At 43.3% G+C, this 23,968-nt stretch overlaps 1 protein-coding gene across 1 annotated transcript; it reads right to left on the bottom strand.

The window, feature by feature from the left end:
* Positions 1-695: 695 nt before the first annotated feature.
* Positions 696-23,427, bottom strand: CDC37L1 (cell division cycle 37 like 1, HSP90 cochaperone). Its single transcript, XM_081845529.1, has 7 exons — positions 23,255-23,427; positions 17,406-17,684; positions 15,951-16,041; positions 15,485-15,600; positions 13,538-13,660; positions 7,871-8,035; positions 696-6,151 (listed from the first exon to the last, which is right to left on the bottom strand). The coding sequence occupies exons 1-7, from the start codon at positions 23,330-23,332 to the stop codon at positions 6,068-6,070; spliced, it is 936 nt and encodes a 311-aa protein (XP_081701655.1). The 5' UTR covers positions 23,333-23,427; the 3' UTR covers positions 696-6,067.
* Between the last annotated feature and the right edge of the window lie 541 nt (positions 23,428-23,968).

Raw genomic sequence — 23,968 nt, 5'->3', positions numbered from 1 at the left:
CAAGAACTGACTTAGTTGGTCTTTAAGGTGCTACTGGAAGGAATTTGTTTTGTTTTGACTTAAAAGTTATAAATTTGGAAATGATTTATAATGAGATGAAAAAAATGTTGAGATACACTTTTGTAAAGAAACCAGAAGCATTTTTACTTGGTATGGTAGGGAATGATGTTGGAAAGAAAGATGTGAAGTTATTTAGATATGCAGTAACAGCAGCCAGAATTTTGTTGGCCCAAAGGTGGAGACAGGAAGAAATGCCAACGAGGGAAGAATGGAGAATGAAATTGATGGAGTACGCAGAAATGGACAAATTAACTGGGGAAATTCGAAACCAATGCGATCAGAGATTCACCGAGGACTGGAACAAATTTACAGAGTATATGAAAACTGTGTGTGATCAGGAAATAACGCTTGTAGGATTTCAAGAAGCTTTGTGAAAAAATAAATTGGAATGTCGCTTGAAAGAGAAGATAAAATAGGGAATGTTAAAGTGCAACATAAATGTATGAAATGTGAGAAGTTGTGAGAAATATGAAAATTGTCAGATAGGCTGATGGAAGTCAAAAAGAATGTATAAGTTAAATTGGATGCTAAATTATAAATGGATTGGTTATTGGAAATTTGAATAAAAATTAATTAAAAAAAAAAGATAGAGCTTAAAAGTTTGCTATCAAATGAAACATGCATCACAACAAAAGTACACTTTATTAACAGCAAGTTGTATTTTATTTTCAAAACTCGGACAAGACAGTCTTACTGTGAAGCAATATTTTGTTGCATTATTCTCCTATTAAGGCTTTCGAGTTAGCTGCTTCTTTAAAGACGTTACAAAGCCAAACTGTATTGCCTAGAGAAGGGCTCGTCAAACTTCCACAGACCACTGGAAAAATGTTCAAGAGGTTTTGCTGTACCACTTAATAAAACTTGCTTTGGATGAATGAAAGCAGAACTGCAGCTTACTTTAACAACGAGTGTCTTATTTCTGTTTTTCAAATGAAGAAGGCTGGGTAAAATATGTCTGGTTTCGCCCTTGTGATGCTTTTGCCCTTCTAGCATCAAAGTATTTACAACCCTTGTCTCAACAGTATTGTGAGAAAACTAGAAATGTGGCCAAATACGCATTTGAATCCCGCTTACATAGAATAGTGGTGGCGGGGTCAGATCAAAGACCACCACCTATTTTTGCTGCCCTGTTTCTTTTAACTTGGCCCAATCTTTTCTACTGATTCCTGAATGTTGAGAGAAGGCCAGAATACTGTTGCTTGAGGGCTGTTTCACACATTGTGTTTGAAGCTATGGTCCTGTTTTCAGCCGATTGCAACAGAAACGCATTAGCCTGCCCATATACCGTGCCCCAACATTTGTCAAGAAGTAATGATATCTGGAGCTTTTTGAGTGCGTTCAACGACAAATCCAAGTTGGCTTGTGTGTGAAACAGCCCTAAGACAGGAATGCTAAGCATGCTTCTGTGGAAGCTGCCTTGGTTTCAATGAACACCTAAGTTTTGAATTGGCGATGTTAATACAAACGAACGTATTTCTCCCATATTTCCCACCCCATTTGACACTTGGAACTACAATACCACTAGAAATCCCAGGAAAGTGAAATGTGAAAGCCTTGAAACACTGGTAAACTTCTGATCGTTTTCAAGTCAAGCGCAATTTACAGAAAAATTCGTACCGGAAGAGTAAAGGAAGAGACATGGGGTGGCGAGTTTCATGCTACCCAGACTCTGTACGGAATGCAGATTCTCTCACTTCTGCTGGGTATTCTTTGTTGAAAAGACTGTGTGACAATTATTGTTCAATGAATTCACCGAGAGACCAAGGCAGAGCACAGAAAGCCGCAGTGATCATGCTAGCAGTATAATCAGTATCCTGTCCAAGAACTCAACATATTTGTGCCATGGGAACATTAAAAATTATGCACTAGTAATGGATCGCTCTAATCCCTGCTTAGCTAAAGACAACTTAAGAAAGATTCCACAGGGATCTGTTATTCCCCCCTGTGCCTTTTACTAAACAAGTGAGTTTTGCAAAATCCACATTGTTCTTCATTTCTGAACAAATCTCAGTTTCATCAAGAATTCTACAGACGTCTTGCATTTGGTCACATATTATTTCCACCTCGTTTGTAATCTTATGTATTTTGTTTGTTTGTTTATCTTCTATGCAATTTCATTTCGGAAGCTAACATAAAGCCAGACTTGTCCTTGTGCAGTTGGTAGCAGTCTTCATCAGGACTTGATTCCAGAATGCACTGCACCTAGGATTAAAAGTACTGTAATGCTGAGAAAAATGGCACCCATGAAGCTTCCAAAGGAGAAATGCAACCCCAACCCCCTGAAAGTGAGCAAAGATTGCAAAGCAGATGTGCTTGGCTCACGATAAAGTTCTATACTTAGGCAGGAAAAAAACAGCTGCACACATATCAGTTAAGGAACAGCTGGTTTGCCAATAGTACATGCGAAAAGGATCTAGGGCAGCCCTTCTCAACCTGTGAGTCTCCAGATGTTGTTGAACTACAACTCCCATCACCCCTAGCTAGCAAGGCCAGAGCTCAGGGATGATGGGAGTTGTAGTCCAACAACATCTGGGGACCCACAGGTTGAGAACTGCTGATCTAGGGGTTTTGGTGGACCACAGGCTTAATCTGAGCCAACCGTATGAAGCAGCAGCAGCAAAAAAGCTAAGGCTATTCCAGGCTGCATCAACAGAAGTTGAATGTCCAGATCAAGGGAAGTAACAGTACCATTCTATTCTGCCTTGGTCAAACCACACCTGGAATACTGCATCTAGTTCTGGGCAACACAATTTAAGAAGGATGTTGACAAGCTGGAAGGTGTGCCGAGGAGGGCAACCAAGATGATCAAGGGTCTGGAAACTGAGCCTTATGAGGAACGGTTGGGAGAGTATGTTTAGCCTGGAAATGAAGAGACTGAGAGGAGATAAGATATTTGAAGATGGCTCTCATAAGGGCTGCCACATGGAAGATAGAGCGAGCTTGTTTTCTCCTGCCCTGGAAGCAAGGACCTGAACCAATGGATTCAAGCTACAAAAAAGGAGATTCCGACTAAACATCAGGAAGAGCTTTCTGACAGTCAGAGTTGTTTGACAGTGGAACAGACTCCCACAAGAGGTGACGGACTCTCCTTCCTTGGAGGTTGCATGGCCATCTGTCATGTATGATTTAACTGAGATTCCTGCATCACATGGGGTTGGACTAGATGACCCTCGGGGACCCTTCCAACTCAACAATTCTATGATTCGAAGGTAAAATTACATAACTTTACATCACAGTTAATGTCTGTCCCTTTAGCTTTTATACCCAATGCCAAATATTCTCCCCATCACAATAGTTTGGGAACTCTCCAGAGCAGATTGGGAGGCAAATAGGAGGGAGGAGAGAAATCAGAAGTCTAGTTTCACAAGTGGATTTCTACTGCTCAAGCAGGCGGTTAACACTGCGTAGCGTAGAACCTAATATTACCAAGGCCCATCTGCTTTTGTCTTTTACACTGGTTCCACAGGCAGCAGAATAATAAATTCTAGCATCTTTGATCCCTTGCTGAAAGTTTTCTGCTTCTGCCCAAAATATTCCCTGGTCTCTGGGATTCATAATTTTTCCAATATACAATTGAATAATTTTTTATTTCATATATACAAGAAGATTATTCAAGGGAATTACTATTCAAAACACCATCTTTTACATGGAAGAAGCTTTTACATGCAAGCACTGAGTTTTACTATGCAGTCCCTAGAAACTCATGTATTCTTGACCACCATCCCTTTTGTTCGAGGCATCCAGGAGTCTAACATTGTTTGCACCCACCCACACCAAAAGTAAAATAGCTGTATTCATGATTCTCTCTCATCACATCTCACAATCTCAATTAGCCTCTCAGACTTCTCCAGTTGTATATTGGGCTTGACAATAATTATGTCCAAGGAAACAAGCGACCTTCGTTTCCTTTTAACTACAAAGTCCAGCCGCAGTGGAAGGGAGTGATTTATATTTAAGCAGGAAATGTTAGAGGAGGGAATTATGTTCCACATGTAGGCCAATATCCAAATAAATTACGGGAATGCCAGGAGAACCGCTGTTTTGCGGAAAAAGCAGTTTGTCCCCCTGACAGTGGACAGACGACAGACACAATCCCCATTGTGCACATGGAAGGCTGCCCCCTGCATGTATCTCGTTTCTTAGGAACTTAGCTATAGCCTTGTATGCTTTTCCTCTACTTATTGGGCAGAGCAAGGGAGCAGAGTCAAACGAAAGAACTTATCGTATCAGATTCTACAGTACCTTCCTGATTCTGGGGCTGACGTAACCCGAGGTGCTTCGCTGATTAAGACACACTTAGTAAACATGGCTGTGCACTGGTAGAAAAAGCTAGCAGCACGTTCATGTTTTCAACACACAGACCTACATCCCTGGTTTGGCTAAGTGGAAGCAGTGCGTGATAACTGGATGAGAAATGGTGGTTTTTAGGGTTGGGCGATACCTGGTATTCAACATCGTGATATACTCCGATGTCGTGATATACCCCAATGTCCTGATAGATCACAATGTCTGAAATAACACTGAAGAAGGCTGAAAAAGCAGCTGGGCTGTGAAGGGATGGAGGAGCGACCAGGAGGAATGGAAGGAGGCTGCCCACTTGCTCGGGCAAAGGGACTCCTGCCCACTCCCTCCCTCCCTCTACAGCCCAGCCCCGGCCTCAGGACAGGGAGCCAAGAAGGTGCTCTGCTTGCCTGCGCGTTTTGCCTTTGCCCGAGCAAGTGGGGCAGGTGCCTCTTTCCTCCCAGATTGTCGCAGGAGGAGCGACTATCCAGGAGGAAAGACGCAGCCTGCCCCGCTTGCTTGGGCGAGGGCAAATGCGCAGGCGGGCGAGCACGCAATTTGAGCTGGCAATACATCATGGCTCCCCGGCCACAACCAACACAGTGCAGGCAGATGGGAGCGATGTCTTGCCAGCTCTGAAAGTCCAGAACCAGTATCGCAACCTGAACTTCATACTGGTTTCAGATGCTTAACTGAAATATCGCCCACCTCTAGTGGTCTTATATACTTTGGGTATCACATAAACAAAACACAGGGGAAAGAAAACAGAGCTCAGCCTACACTGACAACATCATTGGAGATGTTTTGGTTTTAAAACTGCCAACTGACGACATGTCCCAACGCACAGCTACCCTTCCAAAATAGATTTTAAGTGTCACACTCACAACACTTAACTGAAAACAAGGTCAAATCAGTTTGGCACCTGAATGCCCTTAAATGCTCATTTTAAAGACATTATCACAGAATAATATACTTTTTTTTTAGGTACAAAGGTAGCCAATTAGTATTGATTTGTCTTCTCCTCTCTCACTAATGGCTGATAGTTTTAGCCAGTTCTGTCAAGGAAAGAAGTTTTTTTTCATGAGTGTGTCTCTAGAAAATACTGTTTTATAATTTCATTATAAGAAATTGTGGCCACTTACACATCAAGACATAAAAGTGGCAAAACAAAATATTAAAAGGTATTTTTTTCCAAAAACAATCCCTGTAACAGAGTTAAAAGGCCAGTGCTTTTATCTGAGCCATCCAGATCTGCAAAGTTGATAGCAACCACTGATATATTGCTATTCATGATAAAATCAGATCTGAGCATCAACCATGCAAGCAACAGAATGCTTTACAGTGATTTTTAGTATCCCAAGGGAGACAAGGGTATTTCTAATAAGATTAAAGCAGATTCCTTCTAGAATCAATCAATTGTAAACATTGCAACTGTGCAGATTCTTTTTCAAACTTGGGTTCCTAAAATTAAAAAGGCAAGGTTTAGTAGTAGCAGAAAAACATCCAGTTTCACATTCAGTAACACACAATAATCCCCCTCTCCTAAAAAACCCCCCAAAACATAGCAGCACATTTTCCAACAAAAAGACAAGTGTGTTTCTGGAATACCCTCTCTCCCAAAAACAAACACTCAAAATAAAGTGCAGTACCCATAAAAATAAGTCTAGGAAATTTGCCACATTCTTCTTTTTGTTAATAAGAGAACTTGGACTCAGTCTTAGGAATACTATACTGTATCCATCATTTTAGGTTCTTCTTCGTCTCTGTGTACCACTGAGTTCAAACTGCAGCCCTGAAGTGAATCTGCATTCTGTAACGAAGAAGAGAACAAGAAACAAGTCACTTGAAGACAGGAACTAGACACAAAACTCCGGTTTGAGTCACAGAAAACTTCCTGCCTCCTAATCACCTGTAGGGTTGTGAACAGTTTGTTTTGCAACATTCACTCCTAGTATAGTCGCCATCCATTCTCATAGTATACTAGCAGTCTCCCTGTTTTCATCTTCTGAGCAATTACTAGCCACTGCCCAGAGCTAAGCCAGGAGCTTTGTGCAAGGCTACAAACCAGTTCTTTTGATGCAGAAATCAGAGCTGGCCTTGCACAGATTCAGAAACACGGACAGGGTAAGAAGCAACAGCAATGTCCAGGGAAGGCTGAGACTTACTGCATACATCTTCAAGGCAAGTAATCTGAGGAACTCCTCAAGAATCTGATGAGAGCCACTTCATCCAATAATTTCATATTGGCTACCGGAAAGTTCATGCGTGGGGCGATGGCTAACATGAACCGGGGGCTGAGTGGGGAGAGACAGATGGTGGCTGGAAAGTTAAAACTGAACTGAATCACTCCATGGACTGGAAAAAATAGAAACAGGGGCATATGTGCTATAGGTCTTAGATCAGGATGACCCAAGTTCAAATCTCTGTTCAGACACAAAGTTCACCGGATGAGTAACTATCTCTCAGCTAAACTTACCTGATGGGGAAGTTATGAGAATAAACGGGGGACGGGATGACCTTATGTACCATTCTGAGTGCAGAAAGTGCATACATATAATGAACCAGTAAGCTATGTAGTAAGGATTCATAACCTAGAAATGTCAGTCTGCTGAAGCCAGGAAAAACACCGCCCCCAACTTGATTCCAAAGCATCTGTATTATGGTAAAGGACCCCTGGATAGTTAAGTCCAGTCATAGGTGACTATGGAGTTGCGGCGCTCATCTCGCTTTCAGGCCGAGGGAGCTGGCATTTGTCCACAGACAGCTTTCTGTGTCATGTGGCCAGCAGGACCTAACCACTTCTGGCACAATGGGACACTGTGAAGGAAAGCAGAGTGCACAGAAATGCTGTTTACCTTCCCGCCGCAGCAGTACCCATTTATCTACTTGCACTGGTGTGCTTTTGAATTGCCAGGTTGGCAGGAGCTGGGACAGAGCAGCAGGAGCTCACTCCATCGCAGGGATTTGAACCGCCGACCTTCTGATTGGCAAGCCCAAGAGGCTTAGTGGTTTAGACCACAGCACCACCCGTGCCCGTATTAACCACAGACCAAAGCAGGAAAACTGAGTAGACGGGTTTGAAACAGCTGCACGGGGATTGACGGGTCTGGTTTCACGTGGCTCATCCTACGCTCACAATTCCCAGAACAGACAGGTGGAAAACGAACCTTATTCTACATTCCCATGCAATGAATGTGCAACACTGCTCACCTGTGATTTGGGGACTAAACTTAATTCAGTACACCTCTGGGATGGTGTTATTTGAGTGCGGATGGCTGGAAGCAGTACTGTATAGTCCAGTTATACACACTGGATACAAAAGTCTCTTCACTTGAATAAGTGCTAGTTTTGCCATTTTCAGCCCACAGAAATTCTAATATTTTAGCTACATTACCCCCTCTTCTCTCCCCCAAACCATTTTAAGGTAGGAAGAGGAAACGAACATTTTTCTAGCAAGGCGCTCAAAGGAAAGGATGACATAAATACCTTAAGCCAACTATCCATTCACTATAAAAAAGTTAAGACTTACCTGTGGAAAGGATGAAAGCCCTCCTATACAATTGACATCAGGATAAAATGAAGGATTCTGAGCAGGATTAGCTTGAAAGTTCTGAGACTGTGAACAAAACCTCACTCTTGATTTGAATGCTTCAAGTTCATTTTTAAAAGCCTCCAAATAGCCTTCTTCTCCCGTCTGTCAAACAAACCAACAAGTAATTAAATAGATTTTTTTTCACCCTGTGCTGGAAAAAAATGCAACCTACAGTGACATCTGCCTGCTTGCTCAAAGGGACTTCCAGTTTGTTCTTCTCCCCCACAGCCCCCTGCATGCTTCCCAAATCTGCCCCCAACCCTTAAAAGCAGATTTTGAGGGTGTGGGAGAATGCATAGAAGAGGAGAGGAAGGGGAAATCCCTTTGTAGGAGCAGGTGCTTGCTTATCCCCTAGGCTGGATCTCATCCAAAGTTTCTGTGGCCAGGAAAGTTATAAATAAAGCTTAATTATCAGACCGGAATAGATGTGCAAACAACACACAATTTCTCACAATGTGCATGCTTTGTTCTCCATTTTTTCTGTTACCATTTTTCATATTTCCCTCCCTACTTTTGCTTGTCACAGTGGGGAGCAAGTGGCTATGCATGCCAGTGAAGCCCCAGCCCAAATCTTACTCAGCTCCCCAGGGGCTTTCGTGATTTGCACAGCTGTTGCCAATCTCCCGATAAAACAGCTTTCAAAAATTAAAGTCCGAAACATGAACCTTGAGACTGCCAGGAAACTGAATTCTGCATCCCCCCCAAAGAATGTCTGCAAACCCACAACATCCTTGATTTATGTACGGTCTATTTACATGAGTACAGGGCAAAATGAGAAGCCCATTTTTGTTTTCTTTGTAATGTTGAATTCATTCTTTTTGTTGAATTGTTTGTTTCATCCTATTATATATTTTTGTAAAAGAGTTGTAAGCCGCTTTAGGCACAGCTAACTGCAGAAAAGTGGTATATAACTAACCTAAAACCAAAAGTAAATAGTTGTTGTTAAGATAGAGCCTGCAGCGGAAAAAACAAACATAGCATTGACTTGTAGGACAACTCCTTAAGATTTGGAAAAATCATACAAGGGCCCCCAATTGGGATTTTAGCCTTTGTCATTAATTTATCATTTGTGCACTGAAAGAAGAATTGATGTCCCCATACACTGCATGGATATCTGCAGATTCTCACTTTAAAGCCTGGAAAATTTCTACAAGCTCATTTGACAGCAGAGACCCACTACTTAAAGCAAATCAGATGATTTCACAACACTCCATGGGGCCAGCAACAGGTGAATATATTTAGACGTCGGTTTCCTTCACTGCACTCAGTCTAAAAGCAGTCCAAAAGGCAGAAGTATATTTAGAGCAGTGCAACGAAGAGCACTTAAAAAAAAGTAGTACATGTCTACAGCCCCATTCCAAATCTGTTAAACATCTAACTCAGGCATAAGCAAACTCGGCCCTCCAGATGTTTTGGACCAGTGGTCAGGGATGATGGGAATTGTAGTCCCAAAACATCTGGAGGTCTTTTTAGGTCTTTGTTAATTTGTCGCCACAGGGGCTTGTAGTTGTGACCTAAAAAGATGGAACAACATGAATTTCACTCTCTCAGACAAAATAGCCATGATCAAAATGATCACCCTCCCAAAACGAACCTACCTATTCCAAACCCTCCCAGTCTGGATCCCCCCAACCTAACTCCGCAGTTGGCAGAGAAAACTACACTCTTTTATCTTCTCACATAAAAAACCAAGAATAAGCCCCAAATACCTGCACATCCCCACCTCAGAAGGAGGATGGGGAATCCCCAACATAGAAGCTTATTACATTGCCAACCAAATAAGTCATATAATCCCATTTATACTAGAAGAGACAAAACAATGGGTGCACCTAGAGAGGGAAACAATTGAAAATACCTGCACCACAACATACCCACTCCTCACAAACAAACTAAAGAAAATTCCCACAACACTTAACAGGTACACACAGACCATGCTCAAAGCATGGAAAACAGAAATAGGCAAACTATCCCCAACCCCATCCCCACTAATCGCCCTGGCGTACCACCCATTATTCCACCATGCAGCACAATACCTCCAGATAAAACCCTGGCAAACCAAAGGCTTATATTGCCTAATAGACTTTTATAAAAATAACAACTCTTTGTCAACACAAGAAATACAAAACAAACTAGAAGACACCCAAATGCCCTGGTTAACACAGCACCAACTACATGCCTTCTTAAACAACCCAACAGTAAAATCAGCAGCAACTTGGCCCCTAACAACCTTCGAAAACCTCCTAACAAAAAAGGGAAATGGTAAAGGGATGGTATCCGCAATATACAAAATACTACTCCAAAATCCCACAAACCCCCTAGACGCAATCAAAAAACAATGGGAGAATGACATAGGCTATGAGATTAACCCCACTCAATGGATCAGAATGTGGTCTAAACCCCCCTTTAATCCATATCAAAGAAAAGAGCAGAGCTCACTCTGAAACTCACCTACAGGTGGTACCTAACACCAAGAAAACTAGTGCTAATACGCCCAGGAACCTCACCAAAATGCTGGACAGGGTGCACTTCCACAGGCACATACCTCCACATGTGGTGGGAGTGCACCAAAATCCAACTATTCTGGACAACAGCCATACGAGAAATATGTAAAATAACTAAGTATTAGACATCACCTCAGAATTGGCCCTACTAAACACCTTCCAAGACAACAATGCCCATTTACACCACAAAGCACTCATAACCCACCTACTTTCAGTAGCCAGAAACACCATAACCAGACACTGGAGAGATCTGTCAGGAGTAAGCATGGACCAATGGTACCAAATAGTATGGGAAACAGCTCTACTAGAAAAATTAACCAATAAACTGAAACTGACACAGGGACAAACAGAAGAAGACGCCTTTACCCCTGTATGGCTCCCCTTTATCACATACACAGCCCAACAAGACAATAATCCACCAACAGCATACAAATCAATATGGCTAACCTGATCCAAAACACCCACCAACCCCACTCACACACGAAAACAAAGATCACCACAGCCAATCACAAACAAACAACCATACCCTAGGCCAACCCCAACCTCTCACACCACTAAAGAAACACAAATGAACAGCAGAGAACCTGAATGAGCTGACACCAAACCCTACATACATTAAGCAAAATAGAAACATCGCCACCCGACCCCCCATCTTCCCCCCTCCACCCCCCCAATGTCTCAACAAATGAAACTGATTTGTAAAAATGTTACACAGAAAAAAATACGAGAGACAGTACACAAACTTCTGTAAAACAAGAAAATCTTTAATAATAATAAAAAGAAGTATAAGAAGGAATAAAGTATCTAAACTAGCCTATAAGTGAATAAACTACAGTATATTTTTAACTTACTCTCCTAATAATGTGTATATAAATTATAAAAGTGGTATATAAATTTTGTTAAATAAAAAAGAGAGGAAATGTTCAGACTTTCAAACAGTATGTTATGCCTGAGCCTTTATTGCTGAAACTCCCAACAGCATTTTCATGCTCACAAACTCCTGATGAAGGCTTAAGGAACCATTGTGACATAACCCATTCAAGCAGAGTGAAGGGGCAACAGGCTGTCAACAGTGGCAGTAGTTGGGAGCTCCCAGGTATTAAAAAGCCACATAGAGTCTTTTCATACTGCCTGAGGAATTAATCCCTTATTTAACGTTCATAATTGCTGGATCGATTTAACAGGACTGGAGCTAACATTTGCTTGGATTTGGCACCATTGATAGGGAACTGCCTGCTGTGTCCTGCGCTTTGAAGTCACCCTGGTCTTTGGGCCTCCAGCACCTTCTTCAGCATGTCCAACCCATCTAAGAGGCATATGATACTGGTGTTCTACTGGGTTAGGAAGAAGCCCCTGACAGAGAAGCCGTGCTCTACCATCTCAGCCAAACCTTCTGCCTCTGCACCGGCTTGCAACACTCCTCACATTTCACCCTACTTCACGAGGAGCAAGACACAACCCGCTCCGCTCAGGTCCAGCAGGCGCAAGGTGCTGCGATTGCCAAATCTCACCGACCCCATGTTTTTAAGATCTGTCATTGGCAGCGTTGGCCGGAAGAGAGCCCGCAGGCGTGGCAAGCAAAAGAAGACTCCAGTGGAAACAGGAAAAGGGAGGCTGTGCTGAAGTTTTCCATCACGTGGAACACAAACTCGCGGAACTACCTCGAGGCTCAGGCAGTGGTGGAAACCCTCCTCAAGCATGAGACGCTAGAGAGCCTCTTGCAATACGAAGGGATCAAAGCAGCTGTGGAGTCTCTCCTACCATACCCATCTTCCAGAGCCTGGGCCGGTTACTGCAGCCTCCATGTTCCTCGATTTCATGTGGCAAAACATGAACCTGCCTGACGCCGCCAAGTGGGACGAGGAGATGGACACGTGATGATCTTTGGGTGCCAGTGGCATGCGGGGCAGAAGAGCTAGACACTCCTGCCAAGTTGGCGCTGCTGCACTTCTCTCACCAGTGGAATATGTTGAATTGGTTTGTAAAATACCCCCACAAATGTACGCTTTTCATTTTGTAAAGGCATAAATCTCCCGAGAATATCTTCCTACATACATCCCTTCCCCACCCCCTTTAAAGATGAAATACGGTAAATTTCTTTAGCATACTGAATGAATGAATAAATAAATCAATCAATCAATAAAATAACAACAGACATAGCAATGGTCCATTGTGATAAATGCTGCCTCTTTGCAGTTTTCAGCAGCTTCCCACCTGTTCGCCTTGTACTTCTATTTCTAACCAGTTTCCAAACTTTCTTTCCCTTGTTTTTTAGCACTTGGGCATTATTACGGAATTAGGGATTTTAGCACAGAATCACATTCTCTGTCCTCTATGTTGTGATAATCAGATGTGAGATACCAGATGTTGACAACCCAGCCAGATGGAAGGAGTATAGACATCATCATCATCATCAATAATAATAAAAAATATCAGGGTTCTTATTTGTATACAAACACTCTTTAAAAGTAAGAACCAGGCAGCTGTCTTAAGATTTCTACCACTTTAAAGCATGGCTGGGGAGTGAAGCAAAAATCCACGGGCGACAGTATCCATTGGCTTTGGTTACAAAGCTCATGAGGTGCTGGAAGAAAAAGGACAACAAAGTCCACTTTCCACCACAGCATGGAGTCATCCCTTTGGCAAGGCATTTGAGCATCTAAAACGAACCTTCCGCTAGGGATTGAATGGATTCCTCAAAACTATTCAGCATGCTCCACCCTAAATAGGAAGCCCAACTTACCCAAAGACAACCAACCACACCCAACCTCTCTTACCACCAAGGAAATACAAGAAGTGAATAGTAAGAGAACCCATACAACCCCCCTAAGTAGAATAATAGAAGTATAACCACTTGACCCCACCCCACCTGCCACTCTCCTCTCCCCCCTTCTTCTTCTTCCTAATTGTTTAAACCAATTCATAAACCAAGAACTCAGACATTGACCACTAATATTTTGCAGATATTTTCCCACATTTATTATGCTATTTTTGTGATATACGTATGACATGAGAAAACTTGATATATTTATTTGTATGACATTATTCTAGTTTATAAAACACAATTAAAAAAACACACACACACAAAGAAAGCCCAACTTACTTTAGCTCTTTGGAAAAATAGACGAAAACATCCTCGTGGATCCACGTTACAGCTTTTGGCCATTTCTATAATAAACTGCATTACCACTGCTTGGTGAGCTACTTGTTCCATCAGAGCCCCTTTCTGAAAATAAGGTGAAATTAATACGTAAGGGACCAACAACATATCCCTTTCATGGCTAGCTGTAATTAAGCTTATGTTATAGCTAGGGCTGGGCGAGATCTGGTTTTCAACAGCGTTAATATATCACCAGCTGAACATCGCAATATACCGATACAGTACGTTGTCTGAAATAAGGTTGGAGCCATGTAAAGGCATTGGCTGGCTTCACGGGTTTTTCTGCATCGTGATTTTTGTCAGCGCCTGCTCTTGTGATTTGCTGCCTCTTGTCGGAGGCAGGGAAGAACTGAGCCGGCAAAATCAACAGGGGCTGCAGGAATTGAGAGAAGCCGTGGCTGGCTTTGCAATTTCCCCCACATTGTGATTTTTGCAAAGCGCGCGCGCACACACACACACACACACACACACATGCATCATGATTTGCAATATATTCCCAGGTCAAAAATTATGAAACCAAATCATGATATGGACATCAAACCAGTTTGGGACAATATATAGCTATATCTCCCAGCCCTAGTTATGGCTTATTGTTGCAAAGCTGAGTCTCACGCATGGCACAACAAGCCTTTTGAGAGTCAGTTCTCAGAGATAGGGAGATTTCCAAGGGTTCGTGGGGAGGAATGCAATGTACCTACACATTTTAATCTCTTTGCAATTCCTACTTTTACATATAGATAAAAATAAACCGTATCTGAAGCCATTGGCTCATAGCAGGGGTACAGGACGATCTGCTATTAGAAAAACACAAGGCAGGGATGGGGAACTTGTAGCTCTTCAGTCTAATTTCCATTAGCCCCAGGCCAGCATGGCCAATGATAAGAGATGGCCATGAACTTCTAGAAAGCTGGTTTCCCCACCCTTGACGTGGTGTAAAGCAAAAACTTAATAGGCCCATTGGTAGATCAAACTCTTATCAAGTTGCAAAGTCTTAGGTTTCTAGACAGAAATGATTTGCTGTCCCATAATAGTTTGATTGGTATTGTCTGAAGCCAAGCAAGTTTGGCATCTTAAACTGCTGGAGTAGATTACTGAAGAACCATATGGAAGCCATTCAAATCACACTCTTCCAAAGAGCTCAGGGTGTGACAAACAAAGCAAATGAGACAAAAAGAACCAAATCTGCAAGTTAACAAAGACATTTTAAAATAAAGGTGTGTCTATGGCACTGAGCTGAGTGAGAAAGATAAACAAGCAGCTGCCTATTTGGGCTTTGTAGCACCAGAAGCACTCTTCTCTCCCAGTGCCCCCATGGCTGGCATTAATTTTAAAAGTACGATCTAACACAACTGAATGGGAGGTGAATCATCACCTTTTAAGAGCAGCAGCAAAGCAAAAGGTGGGTCAATGCAGTGAGGAGCTGCAGCTATCATGGTGCAATTTCAAAATGAAAAACTTCCTTGGCAGATAGATGCTTGCTTGAGAAAGCCAGTTCACAGCTTGCAGGAGGACAATAATAAACCTAGCTGTGAGTTCAGGGCAAAGGACCCCCTTAAAAAAATGTACTTATTGTTTGTGAAATCTCAGCATGTAGTTTATTTGAGACTATATCTTTCCCTCCACAGATTAATGAAAGAGAAGATATGTTTATTAGTGCAGGGATAGCGAGGTTATATTACACCTTCATTTTACCCTCTGCTGATTTCTTGATGGTTCAGTCTAGCAGATAAGATGACATTATCATGCAGTGATAGGCTACGTGTCCTCACCAGAGCATTCTAGGTTTCAGAACAGTCTTGATGTCTAGAACCAGATGGAAGGATAAAACCGGAAACCGATCTATTTGTACACCTTTCTCCATTTCAAAGTAGAATGGCATGTAAATTATACCTGTTCAGCTTCTAGATGGAAGCACCATAAAAGGAGATATTGAGCTGTTTCTTCGCAGACAAGGTATGGGTGCTCAGAGAGAAATCTCTGACTGTCAAGCCATCTGCTCAACATGCCTGGAAAAACAATGAGATGCAACCAAAATAGTTCTTTTTCAAATTAAAAAATGGTCTTACGCGACTTGAGTTCAAAGTTGTCTATAAAATCACCATAAAAGTTAGCCATGCTGTGGTCCCCCGCCCCGCCCCCCCGCAACCCAACTATGAATTTAACAGTGGTCTGATTCTCATAGGGTTCAGCTCAGTCACCTAAGGATGGCCCTACTACCATATAAAATGCAAGTCCAAGAATCCTAAGGACGTAAAGCAAATTGCTTCACTTTCTAAAATGTGAATATACAGTGCTGGTGTGATGTTACAGCTCATGATAAACAGAGGCTAAGAAAAATAACCAAATATAAGCTTACCAAAATGCCTAATCTTCTGCTCATGTTTTTGCATGAATGATTTTGATGCGTCATCTTCCGTTTCTTTCCTTTGCATTTGATTAATGAAACTCTGGCAAACAGAATTTCAGTGTTGATTAATTATCTACCCCATCATAATACATAGCAAGAAATTATTACAAAGCTGCTATTGTTCAGGAGTCACTTATCAGTGGAAGATGTCAAGAGTATCTGTTGCAGAAGACAGATCATTCCGGATCACAAACAGGTATGGTTTGCATGGCATGTTAAGGCAACCATCGGCTCCTCCACAATCCTCCTTGCTGCTGCACCACATGAAGCTAAGTCAAGATTTGGCTTAGCGTGTTATATGAACAAGGACTTGTGGTTAAGCGCTTTCCTCGCTAACCATGAGCTATAGCCAAGAATAAATCTGGGTTACAGCTCCTGATTCAGACAACACATTTAGCTTTGCTCAGCCGCAAGAAGACGGATTTACGTGTTGTGTGAATGCAGCCTTTAGCAGCTGATCAGTAGTTTCCCAAATAACTCAGTTCAAAGAAGAAACTATTTTGGAGGGCAGGTTATGAGAAAAATCAGACCCTTTGCAAATTACTCCTAGTTCAGGTTGTGCATGTCTTTACAGCTTTTATTTCATAAGAGATTGAATTTTAAAGACCTGGCACATGTGCTATTTAAAATTCCAGAGAGGCTTTCCCATTAATTCTTTAGTCTGAATTTGAATCATTTATTCGCCCCACCAGTTCAACCGTGCAAACAGACTATGCCTGCTCAGGAGTCCAATTGAATTCAATGGGGCTTACTTTCAGGTGGGTAGAGTCTGTAGTCTACCTACGAAAAGTCGTGTCTACCTACGAAAAGTCAATGGGAACAAGTCAAGTTAACTCAAAGCAGTCTAAGCTTAGTTGACTTGTGAAACATACCCCGCTTCTCTGATACGAAATACATTGTTTGAAATCTGAATACCCACAGCAGCACTCTTCGAGATGATTTCTGGGATGCAGCAGAACAAGAACTTTTAGCAGCTCACTCCTATACTGAGTTAGATGTGGATAAACCAACTGAAATTAATACAGTCATACCTCAGGTTACGAATGCTGCAGGTTGTGTGTTTTCGGGTTGTGGACCGCGCCAAACCTGGAAGTACCGGAACAGGTTACTTCTGGGTTTTGGCACTCGCACATGTGCAGAAACACAAAATGACGTCACGTGCATGTGCAGAATCGCGTCACGCACTGGTGCAGACGCGGTGCTGTTGGTTGTGAACGTGCCTCCCATACGGATCACGTTCGCAACCTATGTATGACTGCACTGGCAGAACTGTGGGCGTTGGACAGCGTTCAAATACAGTACAGTAGTAACATGTGTTACCTAACTGCTTTAAAAGTGCTCTGCAGCTTCTATGCATCTTTTGTGGCTGTGTCTTGGTTTTAGGCAATCTGAATTGTTCCATACCTTATTAAATACCTCTTTACTAACAAAATCTGTATTCCACAGCTCCTGTCTTTCCTTTTGCCTTAACACCTCCTCCTTCCGCCGCCATTCTTCCTCCCTCCATTTCAACTCTGCAGCTTCAGTCTGTGCTTTGGCATTTTCCTGGTCCATGGACTCAGAGTTGTGCAACGCTAAACTGCCAAGTTTCTGCTGGGCTTCTGCTAAATTCCATTTGCACTCCACAGAACTCTTTACAAATTCCTTTTGCTGCTGACAAGCCAATTCAATCCCGTCATAAATCTGCGTTAAGAAAAAAAACCTTTTGATTATTCAGGAGCGAAACAGACAGAATTTACACAGTCTGTAGAGTGTAGATGAATGAAGAGTATTTTTCAAATGCATGCTTGCCCAAGGGACTGTATACAAAACAGATACATAAGAGGAGTGCATTGTATCTAAGCAAAATGTGCAACCTTGTGCCCTCATTCCCCACATATAAATACACAGCGTGGAAAGTAACACTGGGCAAGTGGACTTCTGTTCAGTCAAGGATATTTCTCCTCCCAGACGCAACCCTCAAAATCTGCTATGGAGAGCTATAGGGCGGGAAGCAAACAACACAAATTGTGAGGGCATGCAGAAGATTGCAGGGGGGAGGAGAAAATAATAATAATATTGAACACACCAAAGTCTTTTCTGCTTGTACAGGGACAACATTGGATACAACCCTCACAACTCACACCAAGTCTCCACTGCAACTGTGCTTCTCAGGGGCTTAAAGCTACAACAAATGTATTTAATTACAAGGCTTTATGTTGTCTTTTCTTGCCTCTACGATTTTATATTTTGATACGTTTATCTTTAATTGTGAGGCACTCCAAGAGCCCTCAGAGCTGGTCAGTTCAGGAAATATGCCAGAAATAAAAATAAGAGGCAGCATGAGGCCGATACAGTGGTACCTCGGGGTACAGATGCTTCAGGTTACAGACGCTTCAGGCTACAGACTCCGCTAACCCAGAAATAGTACCTCGGGTTAAGAACTTTGCTTCAGGATGATAACAGAAATCATGCTGCGGTGGCAGCGGGAGGCCCCATTGGCTAAAGTGGTGCTTCAGGTTAAGAACAGTTTCAGGTTAAGAATGGACCTCCGGAATGAATTAAGTACTTAACCCGAGGTACCACAGTATTTGCTTTGAGCCATTTAAAAGTTTTGGCAAATCAAAGCTGATCAGGTTAACCTGCTCCACAAACGCAGGTCTATCCTCATTCCAGGGGTGAGATGACATTTACATTATTCCAAAATAAATATCACTCATTGGGTCTGGGGTCACTATCATTAATAGCATTGAAATCTTAACATAATATGCACTAACAATAGCAAGAAGGCAGTTAAAGGATGCTATTAACAACTTTGTGAACAAACCCTCAAAAGTTACTAAGCTTTTAAAAAGATAGAAGACTATCCTTCTCTGCTGACTACAGAGAAGAAGAAACCCACCCCCTCCATAGCTAGCAGATGCAGATGATATCCAGCTCTACCTCTCTTTCAAATCAGAACTAGTGAAGGCGGTGAAGGTCCTGTGTGAGTGTCTGGAGGCGGTTGGAGGATGGATGGTGGCTAATGGATTGAGGCTGAATCCTGACAAGACAGAAGTACTGTTCTTGGGAGACAGGGGGGTGGGCTGATGTGGAGGACTCCCTGATCCTGAATGGGATAACTGTGCCCCTGCAGGACCAGGTGCGCAGCCTGGGAGTCATTTTTGACTCACAGCTGTCCATGGAGGTGCAGGTCAATTCTGTAGCCTGGGCAGCTATCTACTACCTACATCTGGTATGCAGGCTGAGACCCTAAATGCCCGCAGACTGTCTCGCCAGAGTGGTGCGTGCTCTAGTTATCTCCCACTTGGACTACTGCAATGCGCTCTACGTGGGGCTACCGGAAACTACAACTAATCCAGAATGCGGCAGCTAGACTGGTGACTGGGGGCGGCCGCTGAGACCACATAACACCGATCTTGAAAGTCCTACATTGGCTCCCAGTACGTTTCTGAGCACAATTCAAAGTATTGGTGTTGACCTTTAATGCCCTAAATGGCATCGTCCCAGTATACCTGAAGGAGCATCTCCACCCCCATCATTCTGCCCGGATGCTGAGGTCCAGCTCTGAGGGCCTTCTGGCGGTTCCCTCATTGCGGAGAAGCAAAGCTACAGGGAACCAGGCAGAGGGCTTTCTTGGTAGTGGCGCCCACCCTGTGGAACACCCTCCCATCAGATGCCAAAGAGACAACTACCTGACATTCAGAAGACATCTGAAGGCAGCCCTGTTCAGGGAAGTTTTTAATGTGTGACATTTTAGTGTATTTTTGGTCTTTGTTGGAAGCCGCCCAGAGTGGCTGGGGAAACCCAGCCAGATGGGCGGGGTATAAATAATAAATTATTATTACTACTACTACCTCTTAACACACTAGTAAACAAATGCTTTCTGCAAAGCAGACAGGTGGGTAGAGGCTTGGAGTGATCGATCTCTCCACTCTGACAACTTGTTGCATTTCCATGCCAGTACTAGGTTCCCTGACAGGCTTAGGAGACAAGGGATTGCATAAAGGTGAGTGGAATAGGATGAGAATAAAGTGGTGTAGGAGTAACAGGTCATTCCACCCTACTGTTTCTTTTGGTTTCCCTGCCAGAAGAAAGGAAGGTTTCATCCTTCACAACTGGCTATACTAAAAAGTAACTAATCCATATTAAGTACTCCCAATTGCCCTATGAAACAAACCGTACCATCCAGCAGAGTCCACGGAGTTCAATGGAGTTCCTCCCAGGTAAGTGTGAAATCCTAGGGATGCTTACTTAGGAATGCATTCAAAAGAACACACGGGGGTTTATTTCTAAGCAAACATGTGTACGAAGCAGCTGCATGGCTTCAGCCCTTAGTGGTTACTTGATGTAGGTCTCAGTGAATACAGCAGGTGGGCCAATTGGCCCAGAAATGGAAAAAAGATAAAGTTCCTACCAGAGAAGAATGGCAGATGAAGTTGATGTACTATGCTGAAATGGCTAAAATGACCAGAAGAATCAGAAATCAGGAAGACTGAAATTTTAATAAGGAATGGGGAAAATTTATAACTTATCTTAAAGACTACTGTAAACAGTTAAAATCAGGGGTCGGCAAACTTTTTCAGCAGGGGGCCGGTACACAATCCCTCAGACCTTGTGGAGGGCCAGATTACATTGGGGGGGGGGGAATGAACTTCCTATGCCCCACAAATAACCCAGAGATGCATTTTAAATAAAAGCACACATTCTATTCATGTAAAAACACCAGGCAGGCCCCACAAATAACCCAGAGATGCATTTTAAATAAAAGCACACATCCTACTCATGTAAAAACACGCTGATTCCCGGACTGACTGCGGGCTGGATTTAGAAGGCCATGGGGCCAGATCCAGCCCCCGGGCCTTAGTTTGCCTACTCATGGTTAAAATCGTTAGTAGGATTGGAATATCACTTGTAGTTTAAGGGTAAATTCTGAACACAATGGAGATGTTAAAAGATTTAGATCATCATAAAAGATGCAAGAGGAAATGATTAATAACAGGACCCACAAAGGGAAGGATGGATGTCCAGGAGATTCCTTGGAATCTTGTTTTTATGATTTATGTTTGATATATTACTGTAAAATTTTAATTTGAAACCCCCCAATAAAAAATACAGCAGGTGGTCCAGTGGATGCAATACATCTGAGATATAATTGGTTTAATGGCATAAGTTTTCATGGCAACACCCTATTTTAGCCAAGGCAGCACATGGACTAGAAAGATGACAAATCATAGAATTGTACGGGACCACAAGAGTCATGTAGCCCAACCCCCTGCAATGCAGGAATCTTTTGCTCAATGTGGGGCTCAAACACGCGACCCTGAGATGAAGAGTCTCACTGACTGAGTGTGTCTTACTGGATATTTGACATTAGAAACTTTATTCCACGCCCACATGAAGCAGTATAAATAAAATAAAACGTAAGAGCTTTCTATGAAAGGGCAGCCCCACAAAATGAATGAATGAAATGAACGGTCACCTGGAGAAATTCTCCCATCAACCCAAGAAGTAACAGTAAACTCTAGTGGCAGAGCCTTCCCTGGGACCAAACCTCACTGAACCAGATTCCATTTTGCCACCTCTGTTCTGGCAAAATAAAGGGGGGCATTTTTTCGCCCATCTGGCGCTGAAGCGACTTCAAAGCAACCCATTACAATCTATTACAGCCTAACAGGATGCAATTTCTCTCTCCCTCTCTCTTACACACGCAACCATGGATTTGTAACTCTGCCTGTGCTTGGCTGCCCAGAGCTTAAAATACACAACCTTTCACACACATGCATTGGGATAGGATCCCAAACTTAGCACGGAAAGAGAGAGGAGACCTGAAACACAGGACGAAACTCTCCAGGACGTGGCACTTTCACATTGAAATGCGGGACAATAATAATAATAATAATAATAATAATAATAATCTTGTAGATAATTTTTTTATTATGGTCGGAGACCAGCTTATAAAACACACTTAGGGGTACAATCCCAGAAGAAAAGCAAACATTTAAAACAATGTACAACAATAAATTTAAAATTTATAAATGTGATAAGCGCATAGACACTTAAAACTTTAAGATAAGCTACCACAGAGAGATGACCCAGAGTCATCCATGGAACTGAGTTTGGGGATTTTCTTAACGAACTAGTTTGGGTTGGGGGATGGTCTGCGCCTACAGTTCTGTACACAGAATCTGGCGATCAAATGGGTCATCTTATGATCTTTGCCTAACAGGAAAAGGTCAAATTATTGCTTTTCCGGGAGGTCAGCGAGCCTTAACAGCGTGCCTCTTCACAAAAGGGACATCTAATGAACAAGTGCTCTGAGCTTCCTATATCCCCAATGAACAGGAACAAAGTCTCTGAGCATATGGGATTTTTAAAAGGATCCTTCCAGGACTGGCGTGGGCAGAGCCGAGCTTCTAATCATAGCTGTCAACATTTCCCTTTTTTAAAGAGAAATTCCCTTATTCCAAATAGTATTCCTCGCAAGAAAAGGGAAAAGTTGACAGCTATGCTTCTAATTAAAAAGCAGAGACATCACCTTGCCAACAAAGGTCCGTATAGTTAAAGCTATGGTTTTCCCAGTAGTGATGTATGGAAGTGAGAGCTGGACCATAAAGAAGGCTGATTGCCGAAGAATTGGTGCTTTTGAATTCTGGTGCTGGAGGAGACTCTTGAGAGTCCCATGGACTGCAAGAAGATCAAACCTATCCATTCTTAAGGAAATCAGCCCGGAGTGCTCACTGGAAGGACAGATCCTGAAACTGAGGCTCCAATACTTTGGCCACCTCATGAGAAGAGAAGACTCCCTGGAAAAGACCCTGATGTTGGGAAAGATGGAGGGCACAAGGAGAAGGGGACGACAGAGGGCGAGATGGTTGGACAGTGTTCTCAAAGCTACTAGCATGAGTTTGACCAAACTGCGGGAGGCAGTGGAAGACAGGAGTGCCTGGAGTGCTCTGGTCCGTGGGGTCAGGAAGTAAACGACTAAACAACAGCATGCTCCTAAGAATCCTGTATTATCCAGGACAGGGGGCAACCCGCAGTCTCCGGGGGGGGGGCAGGGAGACGGCCAAAGTGACGAAGTCGGGGGGGGGGATAAGGAGAGATCAGCAGCCAGGCCAAGCCCGCCAAGGCGCCTCGAGCGACGCCACCGACCAAGGAAGGGGACGGAACCGGACCCCCCGCTGCCCCGTTCCTGCGAGCGCCCCTCTGGGAGAAGGGGAGCGAGTCCTCCCAGGAGCCTCTCGGCGTCTCTGCCTGAGGAGCGGCTGTACCTGAGCGCCTGGCCGGGGGAGGAGGTCTTCCTGCTGCCCCGCGCGCAGCTCCCGGGAGCGCGGCAGCCACAGAGCCATCCCTGCCCCGTCTCAGCCTGGACTTCCGGCTTCTACTACAAGGTCCCGCCGGAAGTTCCTGCGGGAGGCACTTCCGGCAACAACGCCGTGTCGCTGGCTTATGAGCTCACCGCGCCGCTGCCTCGCCCCGCCCCCTCTCCACTGCCGCGTCACGTGAAGGGGACAAAGCTGTCCGGGCGGTTGCTAGGAGACAGGGAGGGAAGCCTCGCGCTTGCGCGGTGGGCTGAGCCGGAGGCGCCAGCTCCTCTGGGCAGCTCAGTCAGCGTCTGCCGTTGCTATTACGTATTACTATTATTATTATTACAATTACATAGCTTCATAGAGTGAGAAGGGTTCACGAGGGTTATCTAGTCCAACCCCCCGCAATGCAGGAATTTTTCACCCAACGTGGGACTCGAACCCACAACCCTGAGATGAAGTGTCTCAGGCTTCCACTGACAGAGCTATTCAGCAGCCCATTAACATTATTATTACCAGTGCTTTTTTCTGGGGGGACACAGGGGTACGCATACCCCTAAACATTTTGTGAAGCTTTGCACTTTTGTCCATTTACTGTATTTATTTTCCCCATTTGAACTATAAAATTGTGATTTTCTTGATTCCAAATGAGAGCACCCCTAAACTTTTTTTTTTAAA

The sequence above is a fragment of the Podarcis erhardii genome, assembly GCF_964252035.2.
Source record: "Podarcis erhardii genome assembly, chromosome: 17".
Classification (NCBI taxonomy): Eukaryota; Metazoa; Chordata; class Lepidosauria; order Squamata; family Lacertidae; genus Podarcis; species Podarcis erhardii.
Note: the sequence above shows the minus strand (reverse complement) of the source record. Positions and strands in the feature narration are given on the sequence as shown.